General features: G+C 37.8%; 1 protein-coding gene across 7 annotated transcripts in view; it reads left to right on the forward strand.

Moving 5' to 3' along the window:
* The window catches only part of MYEF2 (myelin expression factor 2), a 42,789-nt gene that overhangs the window by 10,789 nt on the left and 15,325 nt on the right, over positions 1–16,675 (forward strand). The window contains exons 6-16 of one of the 7 annotated variants that reach the window (XM_036442960.2): positions 5,421–5,612; positions 6,314–6,467; positions 6,993–7,042; positions 7,154–7,217; positions 10,963–11,064; positions 12,835–12,885; positions 13,166–13,234; positions 13,526–13,624; positions 13,918–13,989; positions 15,729–15,937; positions 16,017–16,068. In XM_036442960.2, coding sequence (XP_036298853.1) covers positions 5,421–5,612; positions 6,314–6,467; positions 6,993–7,042; positions 7,154–7,217; positions 10,963–11,064; positions 12,835–12,885; positions 13,166–13,234; positions 13,526–13,624; positions 13,918–13,989; positions 15,729–15,937; positions 16,017–16,068 — 1,114 coding nt within the window. The remainder of the gene's footprint in view (positions 1–5,420; positions 5,613–6,313; positions 6,468–6,992; positions 7,043–7,153; positions 7,218–10,962; positions 11,065–12,834; positions 12,886–13,165; positions 13,235–13,525; positions 13,625–13,917; positions 13,990–15,728; positions 15,938–16,016; positions 16,069–16,675) is intronic. The other 6 variants (XM_036442977.2, XM_036442968.2, XM_036442999.2 and 3 more) reach the window with 6 other exon arrangements.

The following is a 16,675-nucleotide window of genomic DNA, read 5'->3' on the forward strand; positions in this document are numbered from 1 at the left end:
ATAAGTAGCTTGAATAGCAGTCATATTCTTATCTTCCTTTAGTTCACATTGTTAATCTTATCTGAATAGTTTGATCACAATCCAGACCAGTTATATATACACTAGAGGCCTGGTGCGTGAAACTTGTACATGGGGGTGCTGTGTCCCTCAGTCCAGCCTGCACCCTCTCCATTCTGGGACCCCTCAAGAGATGTCAAACTGCCCGTTTAGGCCCGATCCCACAGGCCTAAATGGTCAGTCTGACATCCTTCTCACAATCCAGGTCTGCTGGCTCCCAACCACTCATCTGCCTGCCTGTCTGGTTGCTTCTTACTGTTTCTGCTTGCCAGACTGATCAACTCCTAACCACTCTTCTACCAGCCTGATTGACTCCCTAACTGCTGTCCTCTGCTGGCCTGGTCACCCCCAACTGCCCTCCCCTGCAGGTCTTGTTATCCCTAACTGCCCTCCCCTGCCAGCCTGGTTGCCCCCAACTGTCCTACCCTGCTGGCCTGGTCACCCCTAACTATCCTCCCCTGCAGGCCTGGTCCCCCACATCTGCCCTCCCCTACAGGCCTTACCCCTTCTTATTCTTATTGTCCTCCCCTGCCAGCCCGTTCACTCCTAACTGCTCTCCTGTGCTGGCCTGGTTGCCCCCAACTGCCCTCAGGCCTAGTCCCTCCCAACTGCCCTCTCCTGCAGGCCTGGTCCCTCCCAACTGCCTTCCCTGCTGGCCTGATCGCCCCCAATTGCCCTCCCTGCCAGCCATCTTGTGGCAGCCATCTGTGTCCATATGTTGGGGTGATGGTCAATTTGCATATTACCTCTTTATTATATAGGATATCTTTGCTAAAGTCTGTATTAAAAAAGGATAGAGTATATAACTTTGAGACCATGAAGAGTTTCCAGTATTACGGATGTTTTCATTGGTAATAGAGCCGTACTATCAGTTACAATTTTAATTTACTCTAGTAGTGATTTGAGTCCCAGCTCTATCACCTTTTAGCTATGTGAGTAGGCATGTTACTTATTCTCTAAGCCTTAGTAATTACAATAGTAGTACAGATAATACTTACGTAATAGGGGTTTTATGAGGATTAAATGAGATACATGATAAACCTATATATTTCCTATCTCTAAAATGGAAATAATACTAAAACCTATTAATAGTGTTATAAGGCATCAGGTATATATATATATATATGTACACACACACACAACATTTAATAATGTTAGTATAGTGCTCAAAATATTGTAACTATATAATAAATCTTAGCTGTAATAATCCTACCTAATAAAAGAGTAATATACAAATTACCCATCACTCCACTACACCCACAAGCCACGCCCACCAGTCATGTCCACCAGCCAATTAGAGCAAGTATGCAAATAAAACCTACCAAGATGGCTACCAGAAGGGAGGCATGGGTTTCTCTGGCAACTGAGGAAGCCAAGCTTTCCACACACCCTGGGGGGGCCCAGGCCTTCACTCAAGGATACAAAGTTTCAATTATAGAAGGTAAACAAATCCAAAGAGAAATGGCTGTGAGCAGGGGGCTTGGCTCTGTTCCAGGCTACAAAGTTTCAATTGTAGAAGGTAAATAAATTCCAGATACCAGGGCCTCTGCTTGGGTTGCCAGAGGGCGTGGCTGGCCTGCAAATTACTACAACCACAGGCCCCTTGCCCAGGCCACTCCATGCCCCAAGAGAACCCCACCCTAATCCGGGACACCCTTCAAGGCAAACCAGCTGGTCCCCACTCGTGCACCAGCCTTCTATCCTGTCTAATAAAAGAATAATATGCAGATTGACCATCATGCCAACACACAAGATCAAGATAGCTGCCCCCATGTGGTCAAAGATCCTGCCCCCATGTGGATACAAGATTGCCAGCAGGGGAGGGCAGTTGGTAGGGACCAGACCTGCAAGGGAGGGCAGTTGGAGATGATCAACCCTGCAGCAGAAGGCAGTTAGGAGTGACCAGGCCAGCAGAGGAGGGAAGTTGGGGGCAAACAGGTTGGCAGGGGAGCAGTTAGACATCAATCAGGCTGGCATTGGAGTGGTTAGGGGGAGATCAGGCTGGCAGGCAGAAGCAGTTAGGGGAAATCAGCAAGGCAGGCAGGCAAGCACTTGGGAGCTAGCTAGCAGTCTTGGATTGTGAGAGGGATGTCCAACTGACCCCTCATTTGAGGGGTCCAGATTGGAGAGGGTGCAAGCTGGGCTGAGGGATACACCCCCCCCCCTGCCCCTGTGCACAAATTTTGTGCACCGGGCCTCTAGTAATTAATGTTATTCCTGTCCAAGGTGGGGATGTTACTGGTCATTGTTCTCTTATTTCTGAGTATATGTTGATAATGCAGTAGTTCCATTCTTCCTTGTCAATAAAGAGATACATTCCAAGACCCCTGGTGGATATCTGAAACCACGATAGTACTGAACCCTATATATACTCTTTAAAAAATTTTTTTTTATCCATACATACCTTTTCACTTAAAGGAAGCTCTGCAACTTCCCTTTGGCATATTTGAATTGCCAGCGTCACTACTCTTGCATTTTAGGACCATTATTAAGTAAAACTAGAGGCCCGGTGCATGAAATTTGTGCCGGGGGGGGGGGGGTCCCCTTCAGCCCAGTCTGCACCCTCTCCAATATAGGACCCCTTGGGATGTCCGACTACCAGTTTAGGCTGGCCTGCTAGCCCCCAACTCCCTCCGCTAGCCTAGTCATCCCTAACTGCCGCCATCCCCCCCCCCCCCCAACACCAGCCTTGTCGCCCTTACTGCCCACCCCCTTGCTGGCCTGGTCACCCCAAACTACCATTCTCTGCCAGCATGGTCTCCTCACATTGCCCTCTACCAGCCAGGTCACTCCCAATGGCGCCGCCGCCTCTTCAGCCTGGTCGCCCATGCAGCCTGCTATTCAGTCATTTGGTCATCCCTCGCTAACCCCCCTGCTGGCCGGGTTGCCCCACACAGATGTGTTCGGTCATCTGTCCCATTGTTTCAGGCATGATGGCCCCTGGCTTTTTATATATTAGGATAAGGGTCACTTGAACACAAATTCTGTGATAGCATGATAGTTGATCTGATAACTGAGGTGGCATTTAAGTGACTAAAGGGTGGAGGTAGTGTGTATAGTGTGGAAGATGCTAGACAACAGTCGGATTCGTGTTCTAGGCAGGATAGTGTGAGACAGCACAAGATTTTATCTTGCTACTCAGGATAGCACACCATTTAAAACATGAATTGTTTATTTCTGAATTTTTCATTTAATATTTTCTGATTATGCTGACTGTGGGTAACTAAAGCCAAGAAAAGCAAAACTATGGATAATTAGTGCCTGCTATAGCTTAAAATGAAAAAGCATGCTACCAACATATACAAATATCCCAAATCCCTTTATTGAAGTTAGCCTCTGAATTCCTCTAATCCAGTTTGAACCTGGGTTATTTTTTTTCTCTGGCTGGGAAGTGGAGAATGGTAGAGAGAGTTTAGACTGTTATGGTCTGTGTCAACCATTTATTTAGTGTTTTTTATGTGTAAGCCAGGACCAGTGTTCCAGAAATGTGTTGATATCCTAAATAATTTCCCATAAGGGTGACATTTGTAGAATAACCTTTCTTTGGGTCATTATTATTTTGAGAATTATGATTTACTGTTTTATGGTGTTTTTTGTTCTCCAAAGACAAGTATTCTAGATTCTTAGTGTTTTTCTTTTTAATTGGAAACAAAGTTTATTGGATACTAAAGGCCAGGTCCATATAGTTTGTCTTCTTTTAAGTTTTAGCAAATTGTAGATCCTCAATAATATTTCAGAGACCCTAAAATATAATTATGTGATCTATGCCAATAAAGCATATTTTTATTTTAAACCTTTCTAAGAGGAATAAATGGTATAGTTTGGCCTAATTAAATGATGAGATGTTCTTTATTCAGTTAACTTTTTGGATTAATATCGCTAAAGGTCCTGTTTCTGGGAATAACTGATTTTCCAACGGGTGTTATGTCAGTGCTGAGAACTACTAGTGAGAGTCTAAGGAAAAGTTTATTTCTAGGATTCATTTATAGAATTTCACTTCATGTAATTCATTGGGGGTTTGTAACAGTTATAAACTTACTATTGGATTTTTATTTTTTTTTGGCAATAGCAAACAATAACTAGCATGTTGACATCCAAAGGAAAAGGAGGAATAAAAACTATGTTATATATAATTTGTGTTATATAAATTGTATTGTATATATGTTTTATATATATATATATGTTTATATATGTTATGTATATAAAGGCAAATCAAAACCTAGTAATATACTTTATTAATGTTAAGGACAAACAACCTATCTTAATAGTTCATGAAGCATTTAGTCTACTGTGTTCTCCTTCATAGGTAACCAAAATCTTAAATTTTGTGTTTGTGCAAGATTTTGAAACCTTAGACCTGAAACATTTATTATTATATTTTATAGCATTCTCTAAAAACACTTATTTCTTTACTTCTGTATTTCTTTTTATTCTTCATGATGAAACAAATATTGGAAGCCAGAATACATTTATTCTTGCATTCACTTTTTCACCTTCTATTCTCCCAGCCTCCCTAGAGAATTTATTACCTAGAGAATGTTTTAAAGTCACCAAACTTTCTTTTAGTATTCCCAGACAGGCCAGCAGAGTAGAGTTGATGCTTACATATATCATAATCATTTGGTATTGCAGATGAAATAGCCTGTTATTGTGTTTAGGTGTTTTTATTTTTATTTTTTGCTTTTCATTTAGTGAGATGAGTGAGAAGTATGTTTAACTTCTTTGATTTAAAGGTAGAATATTTCTCCTATAAAGTTAATTAAGTAAAAAAACCATTGCTCACTGTCATTCTTCATTGAGACACTTAGCCTTTCTTTATCCCCTTTTCCCCGCCTTATATCATAATCATGTTGAGGAGGGAAAGAGGTTGGAAGGTGGATAATTACAGTTTGCTTGTTCAGGAGTGAAATTTGCACATTATCATAATTCCTCTCTATCCCAATATTCCTGGGTTTTATACCACTCTGCTCTGTAAAGCTTTGAATTAGTCTCAGTTTGTCTTTGCATTGGTCATTTGGGAAAGAAAAGAATTACAGTAAGTATTTTGTTCTTCTTTGAGTTATGTGTATGTGTCCTATATTTTCACACTAGTACAAGGGCAAAATTAAACTAATTTCAAGTTCTTAAGTGACTTTAGTGATTGGAAAGAGGTATTTAATTTATATTCCTGGAGACTATAATCTTTTATCTGTCTACAGGTTTTTATGGGACTGAATTTTCTGGATAAGAAAAAAGCTTACTCTTTAAGAGAGCCAGTAATTTAACCCAGATGGGATAGCTACTGTAGAATTTGAAGTTGTTGTTTTAATTGTGTAGAGTTTCTGATGTATCTAGTGGTACTTAACATTCAATGTGTGTTATAGGATCCTGATGGAGAAAATGCTCGTAGGGCATTGCAACGAACAGGAGGATCATTTCCAGGAGGACATGTACCCGATATGGGATCGGGGTTGATGAATTTACCACCTTCCATTCTGAATAATCCAAACATTCCTCCTGAGGTTATCAGTAATTTGCAGGCTGGTAGACTTGGTTCCACAATTTTTGTTGCTAATGTAAGTTGAAGCTTTAGTCTAAAATTTTATCATTCAGATATAGTTCTAATTATGAGATTATTTATTTAGATGAATGGGTTATAGCTTTATAGAACATTTTATTTTTAACTGAAGTAAGCCAAACATAATTATTATAAGCTGAAACCTAATTAAATTATATATATAGAGAGAGAGTATATATACAAGTGTTTAGAACTTTAAAAAAGAGAACTGTGGAATTGATAAACATTTAGCAGTTCTTGGAAAATATAAACACTTAGCAATTCTTTTATTTTTATGTGACTTTTGTTTTTATTGGTAAATGGATTTCTTTAGTTGTAATATTTGATGTCTGTGAATGTGCATGTTGTAGTTGGTTTGTCATTTGTTCTAAGCTTTTGAAAGTCAGTGATCAACAATACTTTCCAAAATCCGAATTTCTTTCAGTAAAAATAGGTGTGCAAATTTCACATGTACAAAACAGGATTGAGTAGGTGAGAGACTATTTTTGGAATTTAAAAAAATTAAGGCGAAGGAACAACATAGATGTAGCTTACCTAATTTTAAACAACTGAAGATCTTTTTATTTGAATATTGTTGACATACTGTTTAAGAAGAATTATAGTTCTTTATAGTTTTGAGAGTTTAGAAAATATTTGTTTATTATTTATAAATGGGGAGGGGTTTATTAGGTACGTAACTTTATATGATTTTATATTAAGCTTGACTTCAAAGTTGGTTGGAAGAAGCTAAAGGAAGTGTTCAGCATAGCTGGAACTGTAAAGCGGGCAGATATTAAAGAAGACAAAGATGGCAAGAGCAGAGGAATGGGCACAGTCACTTTTGAACAAGCAATTGAAGCAGTTCAAGCAATTTGTATCCTAATTTACATGTTAGGATTATGTAATAAGGTTGAAGAAGCTTAATACCATTTTTTTCGGAGTCCTGGAATTTAAGGTTTCCTGGTTTAGAAATATGTATTAGACTTTAGTCTCCAGTAAGCAAAACCTTTTCTATGTCCAAGTACTAAAGTCACTCTTAAAACTTGAATTAGCCATATTGTACAGGCCTGGTATGAATCTTTTTCTACTTTTTCTTCTTGCCACAATTAACTATGTATACATGCTCTTGTCAGTTATGCAATCTTTTTTAAATTAATACAGTTGCTTTAAATGAAGACTTGTTTTCTTTTTTTCAATGGTTGAATTAAAATATTATATTTTATATATAAAATCAAACTATAAAACAAAGAATTGAAATTTTTGAGTATATGGAAGAGACTAATACAAATAAGTAAAATATTAAAGATAGTCTGATTCAATAGGATTATTAAAAATGTGTTTGTATTCAAGTATAATTTTAATAGTTGTCTTAACTGGCTTTCCTTAACTGAACCAACAGCTATGTTCAATGGGCAGTTTTTGTTTGATAGACCTATGCATGTGAAAATGGTGAGTTCCTATACATCTCTCCAAATTTTTCAAATCTTTTATCTGCTATCCTATATGTTACAGATCATTTTCGTTATATAGTAACCTTATAATTATTGTTTTTGCAAATAGGATGACAAGTCTGTCCCTCATGAAGACTATCGTTCACATGACAGTAAAACACCGCAATTACCTCGTAAGTAAAAGCCATTAGAAACAATACAGGCTATTGTTTTTTAATTTCATTATGTGCTAAGCAGAATTGTGTGTGTTTTTTCATACCTATATTCCAAGCTGCCCAAAGTTTGGAGTTAGTTTAGAACTATGGAGATAGTTTGGCATGATTGATTAGGAAGACTGAGAAGATAAATATTTGCCATTTTTTTCTCTCTTTGGTAGCTTTTCCTCATTGTAAAAATAATATATACTAAAAGATTTGATTAGTTAGTATACATGAGTGGGGATAAATCCTCTTTATAATTTTACCACCCACAAGCAACCTCCATTATTACATTGTTTGGTATTCTTTTTTAGTCTTTCCTTCTATGTGTATTTTTTACATAGTTGATAATTACCATATAATAATTTTGTATTTTTTGTTTTGTTTAACAAAGTATAAATATTATCCCATGTTGAAAATTCTTCCCAAATATTTTTTATCAGATGTATAATAGGCTATTATATGGATGCTTCATAACTATTTCACTGTTAGATATATTTAGGTGTTCTAACTTTTTTCCCTAAATAGAGTAATTCATGCACTTTTGTATACAAATCTTTGGTATATTTTTGGTTATTTCCTTAAGATAAATATCCCAAAGTAGATTTATAGGTTCTCAAAGTGTACTCATTGATCAGTATTATCAAAATGTTTTCCAAAGAATTATAAAACCACAATGTACTATACTTAACATGTGTCTCAATACAGCATCTATAAAATGAGGATAATAATAGTACCTATTTCATGGGATTGGCATCAGTATTGTATAAGTTAATCTGTAATAATAAAAACCTAAGTGACCATTGCAACCAAACGGATGACTGGAGAGGCTGCCTGGGGTGACTAGGCTGGCTGGGGGGGTTAGTGAGGGGCGACCAAACAACCAAGCCAGCAGGCTGTGTGGGATGACCATGCCGGCACCAGGGGGCAGTTGGGAGTGGCCAGGCCAGCAGGAGGGGTAGTTGGGGCAATCAAGCAGGCAGGCAGGTCGGCAGTTAGGAGCCAGTGGTCCCAGATTGTGAGAAGGACATTCGACTGCTGGTTTAGGCCCGATCCTTGGGATGTGCTGTTGCTTTCAATTGGACCATTTTAAGAGACTAAGCTGAAAAAGGATTTTCTTGACCAGGTCACATTGATCTTTCCAATTTAGCACATGCTTCTGTACTCTACCTTTTAAAAAAAAGTATGTGGTTTTCTTAGCCCCTAATTGCTACATTAGCTAGCAAGAAATTTAAAAGTAGAATAAAATAGCTCTAGCCACTTTGACTCAGTGAATAGAGTGTCGGCCTGAGGACCAAAGGGTACTGGACTTGAATATGGTCAGGGACTCATACCTAGGTTGTAGGCTTCTCATTAGCAGCAGGCAATTGATTGGTGTGATTCTCTCACATCAATATTTCTCTCTGTCTTTCCCTCTCTCTTCTACTCTCCGTAAAAAAAGTCAATGGAAAAATATCCTCGGGTGAGGATTAACAACAAAAAAGATAGAATAAAACAGTTCCTATTTAAATATTAATTGCTTCTATCTTTAATTATTTTCTTTGAAAAAAAGTAGTAAAAAGAATATTGGATTTAGGAACAGAAAACTTAAACTCTAGTCTTAGTCCCATAGCTAACTGGTATTGTGGAAGTAAACTAAGGTCTCAAAAATTTCCTCATTTATGGATAGTATTAATAGATGTGAAAACACAAGTACCATCCTACCTAATAAAAGAGCAATGTGCAAATTGACCATACCTCTGCTACACCCACAAGCCACACCCACCAGCCAATCAGAGCGAGAATGCAAATAAACCCAATCAAGATGGCTATGGCCACAGAGAGCAGGAAGGAAGATTAGCAATGGAAGAAGCCAAGCTTTCCACCTGCCCTTGCCTAAGCCTCCATTCAAGGATACAACATAGATAGAAGGTAAACAAATCCAAACAGAAATGGGGGCAGCCACAGAGCTGGAAAGAGCAGGAGGCTAGGGTTGCCCCCGGCAATGGAAGAGGCAAAACTTTCCGAACACCCTGACCAGCCCAGGCCTCCACTCCAGGCTACAGTTTCAATTATAGAAGATACATGAACCCCAACAGAAATGGCTACCGCCACCAAGTGAGCATGAGGCTTGGCTCTGCTCCAGACTACAAAGTTTCAATTGTAGAAGATAAATAAATTCCAGATACCAGGGCCTCTGCTTAGGTTGCCAGGGGGCATGACTGGCCTGCAAACCACCACAGGCCTCTTGCTCAGGCTAACCCACTTCCCAAGGGAACCCCTACCCTGATCTGGGACACCCTTCAGGGCAAACCAGCTGGCCCCAAACTGTTCAACAGGCCTCTATCCTATCTAATCAAAGAGTAGTGTGCAGATTGACCATCACTCCAATACACAATATGGCTACCCCCATGTGGTCAAAGATCCTGCCCCCATGTGGACACAAGATGGCCAGCAAGGGATGGCAGGTAGGAGGCAACAGGCCTGCAAGGGAAGGCAGTTGGGGGTGATCAACCCTGCAGGGGAGGGCATTTAGGGGTGACCAGGCCAACAGAGGAGGGAAGTTAGGGGCAAACAGGCTGGCATTGGAGTGGTTAGGGGGAGATCAGGCTGGCAGGCAGAAGCGGTTAGGGGCAATCATGAAGGCAGGCAGGCGAGCAGTTGGGAGCCAGCAGTCCTGGATTGTGTGTCGGACATCCCTTGAAGGGTCCCAGATTGGAGAGGGTGCAAGCTGGGCTGAGGGACACCCCTCCTGCCCGTCCCCGGGCCTGTAGTTTATATATAAGGCTAATATTCAAAGTATCCCCTCTGGCCTTCGACTGGGAAACTGGGAGTTAGATCGCTCATTATGATGTGCGCTGACCATCAGGGGGCGATGCAAAATAAAGGGAGGCCCTGGCTGGCAGCTGGTAGGCCCTGATCGCCAGCCAGGCTTAGGTACCCTACCCTTGTATGAATTTCATTAACCAGTTTTCTAGTGTAAATATAAATATGTATTTATGTCAAAGATTAAAGTAGGTAATAAAACATTTTCTTTATTCAATATTTTCATGATAATTTTTAGTTGGGGCATTTAAAAAGGAATTCTTAGATCTTAAGTGGTTCTACAAATTTGAGAAAGTCTCATTTTTAGATATGTATGCCACATATAAGGTGATACAATATTCAAAATCCTCTTGATATTTTATTATTCCTTTTCCATATGCCTTTAATTGGGGTATGAGTTACACTGCTTCCTAAAATACCTCTCATTAGAGGCTGGCCTGGTGAACAAAATTAGTGCACTCGGGAGGAGAGGGTCTCTCAGCCTGGCCTGCGCCCTCTCACAGTCCGGGAGCCCCACAATCCATCGCCCCCTCAGGGGGAGGCCCCAGCCACCTGCCACAGCATTGCTGGCCAGATAGCTTGGGCCTGCCTTTGTGGGGTGATGTGGGACAATGGCACCCCCGCTCCCCCCAATCATGTTGCACCACCTTGGCTGGCCTGGCTCTAGTGTGTGTCATCTGGACAGTCATTCTTTTTGGCCATTTGGTCAATTTGCATATTACCCTTTTATTATTATAGATAGTACTGTAGTGAGGATTCAGTGCTGCATTCCAGTGAAAACAAGAACCATTGGTCTTATTTACAAGTTTTAGGGATACTACATTTAAATTTACAGGCATATAGCTCTTTAAAAAAAATGTAGTACCAACCAAATAATCATAGATGGATTGATAATATTCTTATATTTGTGTTTCAGGTGGTCTTGGAGGCATTGGAATGGGACTTGGCCCAGGTGGACAGCCTATTAGTGCCAGCCAGTTGAACATAGGTGGTGTAATGGGAAATTTAGGTCCAACTGGTAAGTACTTTAGCTTTATTTCTTTTTAAATTATGCATTTGCTAGGTCATAAAACTTACATCTACTAGTTTGTAATAATGTTTAAAGCCTATAGTTGATATTTAGGATGTCACTACAGTTTGAAAAAGGGTGAAACATTTGGGGAGCAGAGAACATAAAAGAGGATGGGCAAATGTCAGGAGGTTTTCTCTGAGGCCAGCTGTACTGTAGCTGGTCTTTTAGCACTGTGGAGTTTTGAAATGGTTTTAAGGCAGAAGGTGAATGTTCAACATAGTGCCTTGCATATCATGGATATACATTATTGGTGGAATGGCTGAACGGCTACCATATAATAAGCAGTTTAAATTTGCATATCTAGTTGGGTAGGTAGTTTTTTATGTAGTATTCAGCTCTTCACCTGAACTAACTTACAGTTTATTTTTGAAGATTGGTTTTTAAACTTTTTGGTTTCAGAACCCTTTTATACTCTTAAATTTTTTGAGGACTCCAAAGTACTTTTGATTATATAGTTATATTAATATTTACTATATGAGAAATTAAAACATCAATTCATTTAAAAATAATAAATCCATATCTTAACATAAATATACTTTAAAAATATTTAAAATATATAAGGGAAAGGGAGAGGGAAAGAGGGAAAAACCCATGATGCTAGAGGGAAACATTGATCAACTGCCTCCTCCATGCCCCCTACCTGGGATTGAGCCCGCTTCCCAGGAATGTTCCCTGACTAGGAGTTGAACCAGCAACCGCTTGGTGCATGGGACAACACCCAGCCAACTGAGCCACACTGGCCAGGGCCATAAATATACATTTGAGGAAGATATATTTTCCAACACAGAAGAATTAGAAGAGGGCATTGTTTTACCTTTTTGTACATCTCTTTAATGTTGGGCTTAATGCAAGGCAGCTATGCTGTTTTCTGCATTTAGTTTGTTACACTATCATATATCATGTCGAGGTTTTTGGAAAATTTCAAATTATACTCATGAGAATGAGAGTAAAACAGTCGAATAGTATCTTAGTATGAGTGAAATAGTTTTGACCTATTGGGCCCTCCATGATCCCAGACCATACTTTGGGAACTGCTATTTTAATTGATAGACTAATAAGTGTGATCCGATTCATATATATATATATATATATATATATATATATATATATATATATATATATTTTTTTTTTAATTAATTAATTAATTAATTTATTTATTTATTGAGATGCTATAACTACACTTTAAGTTGTGGGAATAGTTATGCTAATCATTTTGATCCAAACAGATGGAGATTTTCTTCCTTACTGTTAGACCTTCCAACCTCTTAAACACATATTATTTTTATTCTTTAACTTCTTATTGCTCCCTTAGCTATCATGTGTAGCGGAGTTTGACCTGATGTCTAAATTTGCTGTAGTGATACTTCTGTGTTTGTTTTGTGGAAGGGGTGAGGGAGGGGGGATCAGTGATAGGGTTATCTTTTGTCTGTTCTGCAAAAATAAACAATAAACATCTAGTCCTAGTTATTTTCTAAGAGTGTGACCAGAGAATTTTGTTTTATTGTCTAATAAATATTCAAAGAAGCCTTTTTGAAGACTCATGACTAGACATGTGCTGTGGCATAGCACTTTATACCATCCCACCTATGTCCTGCTGCTTCTCTTAGTGTTCCATTGTGTCTAAACCAGTGGTATCTATTTTATTGTATTACATTATATCATTCTTCAGTCATAAAAATAAGATTACTGAAGTACATACTGTGTATTTTATTTGAGGTATGGGAATGGATGGTCCAGGTTTTGGAGGAATGAATAGAATTGGAGGAGGTATGTATAAGCACTTGTTTTTTGTATGTACCCATCACCACTTTTAGTAAACAAGGAACTGTGTTGAGAATTCCAAGGGAAAAAAGTCTTGATTTATTGTTGGCTCACTTTCTAAAGGCTAATAGCAGAAAATTGAGCCTGGTACATACGTGAGGGATATAGAAGGTGATGTGCACAAGGTAGGGTAGATGAAGAGCTTACTGGTGAGACTTAACTTTACAGATGTATCTTTCAGCTATACAACTGATAGCCACATCTCAAAATTATCTTTATTCCATAGGAATTGGGTTTGGTGGTCTGGAAGCAATGAATAGCATGGGAGGATTTGGAGGAGTTGGCCGGATGGGAGGTAGGTAAATGTATGTAATGGGTTTTATATGCTACATTTTGTTTAACTTAATATTTAAAAATGTTCCCCCATACTTAGGGTTGGGTACTATAGATTTCTTCAGAGGGCATTTGTGAGCACTTGGTAATAGGGACAGGCATAGTGAAACGAGATATATGTGGCATGTGAGGTAAGTTGGGTAAATCACAGACCTTTTTTATATTTGTCACTTTTGCTGTCACTATAATTTCAGTGGATTACTGTTTATTGATATACTTGAAAAAGGGCTAATTTGTTGCATGATTTTTTCAGAGCTATACCGTGGTGCAATGACTAGTAGCATGGAGAGAGATTTTGGACGTGGTGATATTGGAATAAATCGAGGCTTTGGAGATTCCTTTGGTAGACTTGGTAGGCTGGCTGCATACGTCTTTTCTTTACCCAGGTTATAGTTTTCAAAGTATGTTTCTCCTTTTCGTGTGAAAAATTGGAAATTTATAATATTTCACACAATTTATTGCTAGAAGAAAAATACTTTATGGATTTTAATGTACTAGCTTTCTTTTTCACTGTCTTAGACATTTGAACCCTATTTATAGAAGACTATACTTTTACTGTACATCTTCTGAGAGCATAGTACCTTGGGACTTTTGAAGTATGATTATTTAAATTAATTAGTGTGTTATCTTTCCGTCCTTGTTTAGGCAGTGCAATGATTGGAGGGTTTGCAGGAAGAATAGGAGCTTCTAACATGGGTCCAGTAGGATCTGGAATAAGTAGGTTTAAATTTTACTAGAATTTATTCAGTAATATTTGTGTGCTTGCAAATGACTGCAAGAGTAGTTATTGTAGTATAGTAATACTTTGTTTTTATATGTTGATGTCTTATTATAATTTAGAGAAACTTTGATACTTACTGACCTTTTCTATTTGATCACTGAAATTTCTAAAGTAACTTTGAATTTTACTTATTTGATATTTCTAAACTAACACCACAGTATGTGTTAACCATAAGCCAACTCAAGAATCTCCTTTCCAACTGGGGATTTCTCTGACCATGTGTCAAAAACAACTTTTACCTTTGCACCAACTTAGTTTCCTTGCTGATTCTCTACAACTGCTATTGGTTTCTAGTTTATTTCACCTGCGAACACCTTTTTTTGTCTTTTGGAAGACACAGGTGAATTTCCCCACATAAAACTCTTCTAGAGAGAGACCTCCGGAAGTTGAGGGATAAGGTTGAAAGAGATGCATATTTCCTTTCCTCTTAAATCTTTCCTGTGGTAGAATCAAGAGTAGTTGAAACACTGGGGAGTGCTGAATCTCTTCATCTGTTTCCACTACAACATTTTACACCTTATCTTAAGGCTAAACACAAGGCTTAGTTTTTTACCTCTGTTGCTTATTGAATTGTGTCTCTGAGCTCTCCATAGTTTATTGACTTCCTTTAATTGATTAAAATCTCACAAATGGGAAACACAGTATATTTGAACTGTGAGTGAATTCATAAATCCTGTCCACAGACGATACTTATTTCCATTGTTCTTTGCTTCTCATTTTATTCCTTCTTTTCATCATCTTTCAGCCTTGGCTATTTTCCTATTAATGGTATTATAACTTCCCTACCTTCTGGTTTTCACCTCAGTGTTTATGCTTTTTAGCTACTTTTATATTTATTATCTACTGAAAGACAACTTGAGGGTGATGTTAATTTTTAGAATTTCTATGTATGTGGATTTTACGTATGAGAAAAAGATAAGTTTTAAGAATGAGTAGGACTAGGATATTTAAAGAGGATGCAACACATAGAATGAAGTACATATGTGCTCTGAGCTAAATTCTCAAGTTCTGGCTAAAGGGATATGATTTCATTTTTTTGTTGCTACCTCCTCAAGTTTTGTATAACACTGAGATTAAAAGTTATGTGTTTCCATGGTTATTGAAAACTGGATTGATACAGAAAGAGAAATTGTATGTGAAACTGAGGTGAAAGGGAAGCTAGGGAAAGAATATTATGTAGGAGAGTAACAGTTGGTGTGTTGGAGGTGAATGATTTGAATTTGCCCCATTTATTTTTGCCTAGCAATTTTTAAGCTTGATGCATTATTAAATAAAAATGAGGATAAACACTATAACATAATGGATAAAGTAAACAGTAGAAAACCTATATAACGTATTTGATAAATTTTATGATCAGTATACAGTAACTTTATAGAAGTATATGTATATAATGTATTATATACTGGCTAAAATTAAGAAATTCAATTAGCCATTAACATTCAACTAACCAAATGTATGCCAAATTAAATTCTGTTCCTTGGAAGATTCTTATATTGTGTGTATGAAAATAATTTTATGCTTACATATTATCTAATTACATAAATTAATTTTTCTCTTCTTTTCTTTCTCAAAAATGATTCTTTCCCTCCTCTTCTCTTTTTTCCTCTTCCTTCTTCTGATTTTAAAATAAAAACACCAAACTTCCAAATCCTCTCATCCCTTCCTGAAAATCCAGGTGGTGGAATGGGTGGCATGAACAGTGTGACTGGAGGAATGGGGATGGGACTGGATCGGATGAGCTCCAGCTTTGATAGAATGGGACCAGGTATAGGAGCTATACTGGAAAGAAGCATCGATATGGATCGAGGATTCTTATCGGGTCCCATGGGAAGCGGAATGAGAGACAGAATAGGCTCCAAAGGCAACCAGATATTTGTCAGAAATGTAAGCAACTAAATATAAAGTATACTTAAAATTATTTTGTGCCATGTATATCTGTTACTAATACCTTTTTTCATTCTAGCTGCCTTTTGACTTGACTTGGCAGAAACTAAAAGAAAAATTCAGTCAGTGTGGTAAGTATGCCAATAACTGCAGTATGTTGATAGTGATTATGGAGGAAAAGGTGATTTTAAACTTTTAAAAACTGTGTTTAGACTTTTACCTGTTCAGATACTTACTCTTGGATAGTCTACTTTCAATTCAAATAAATTATTTTGCTTTACTCTGACTTAGAGTAGTGAAAATAACTACTAAATACTATGATTTAGAGTAGAGCTTGTCATTGTCTTCTGTGGATAAAGAAAATGCTTGGTTTAATACCTGATTATTAAAAGGTTCCTATATCATGATTGTTCACATTAAAAAGATTTTTTATTGGGGAAATACTAATAAATGGCATATTTATTTTCTTATTTATAGTATATCACAGTACATTCTCAGCATGACCCAATGAAATGCTGTGACATTTAAATGATATGAAGTTAATAGATGACCCATTCTACATAACTTATTGCCTACTTAACTAATAGCATAGAACCCATTGTCTGGATCTCCTTAGACATAGGTATATTCTAGTGGCCCTTCTAATTCTTTTATAAACTGTTCTTGGATATAATGATACTATCTATACAACTTAATATGTTCATTAGGTCTATAGAAGATGACATGGTTTAGTACTTT

This window comes from Pipistrellus kuhlii, unplaced genomic scaffold, assembly GCF_014108245.1.
Source record: "Pipistrellus kuhlii isolate mPipKuh1 unplaced genomic scaffold, mPipKuh1.p scaffold_m20_p_1, whole genome shotgun sequence".
Classification (NCBI taxonomy): Eukaryota; Metazoa; Chordata; class Mammalia; order Chiroptera; family Vespertilionidae; genus Pipistrellus; species Pipistrellus kuhlii.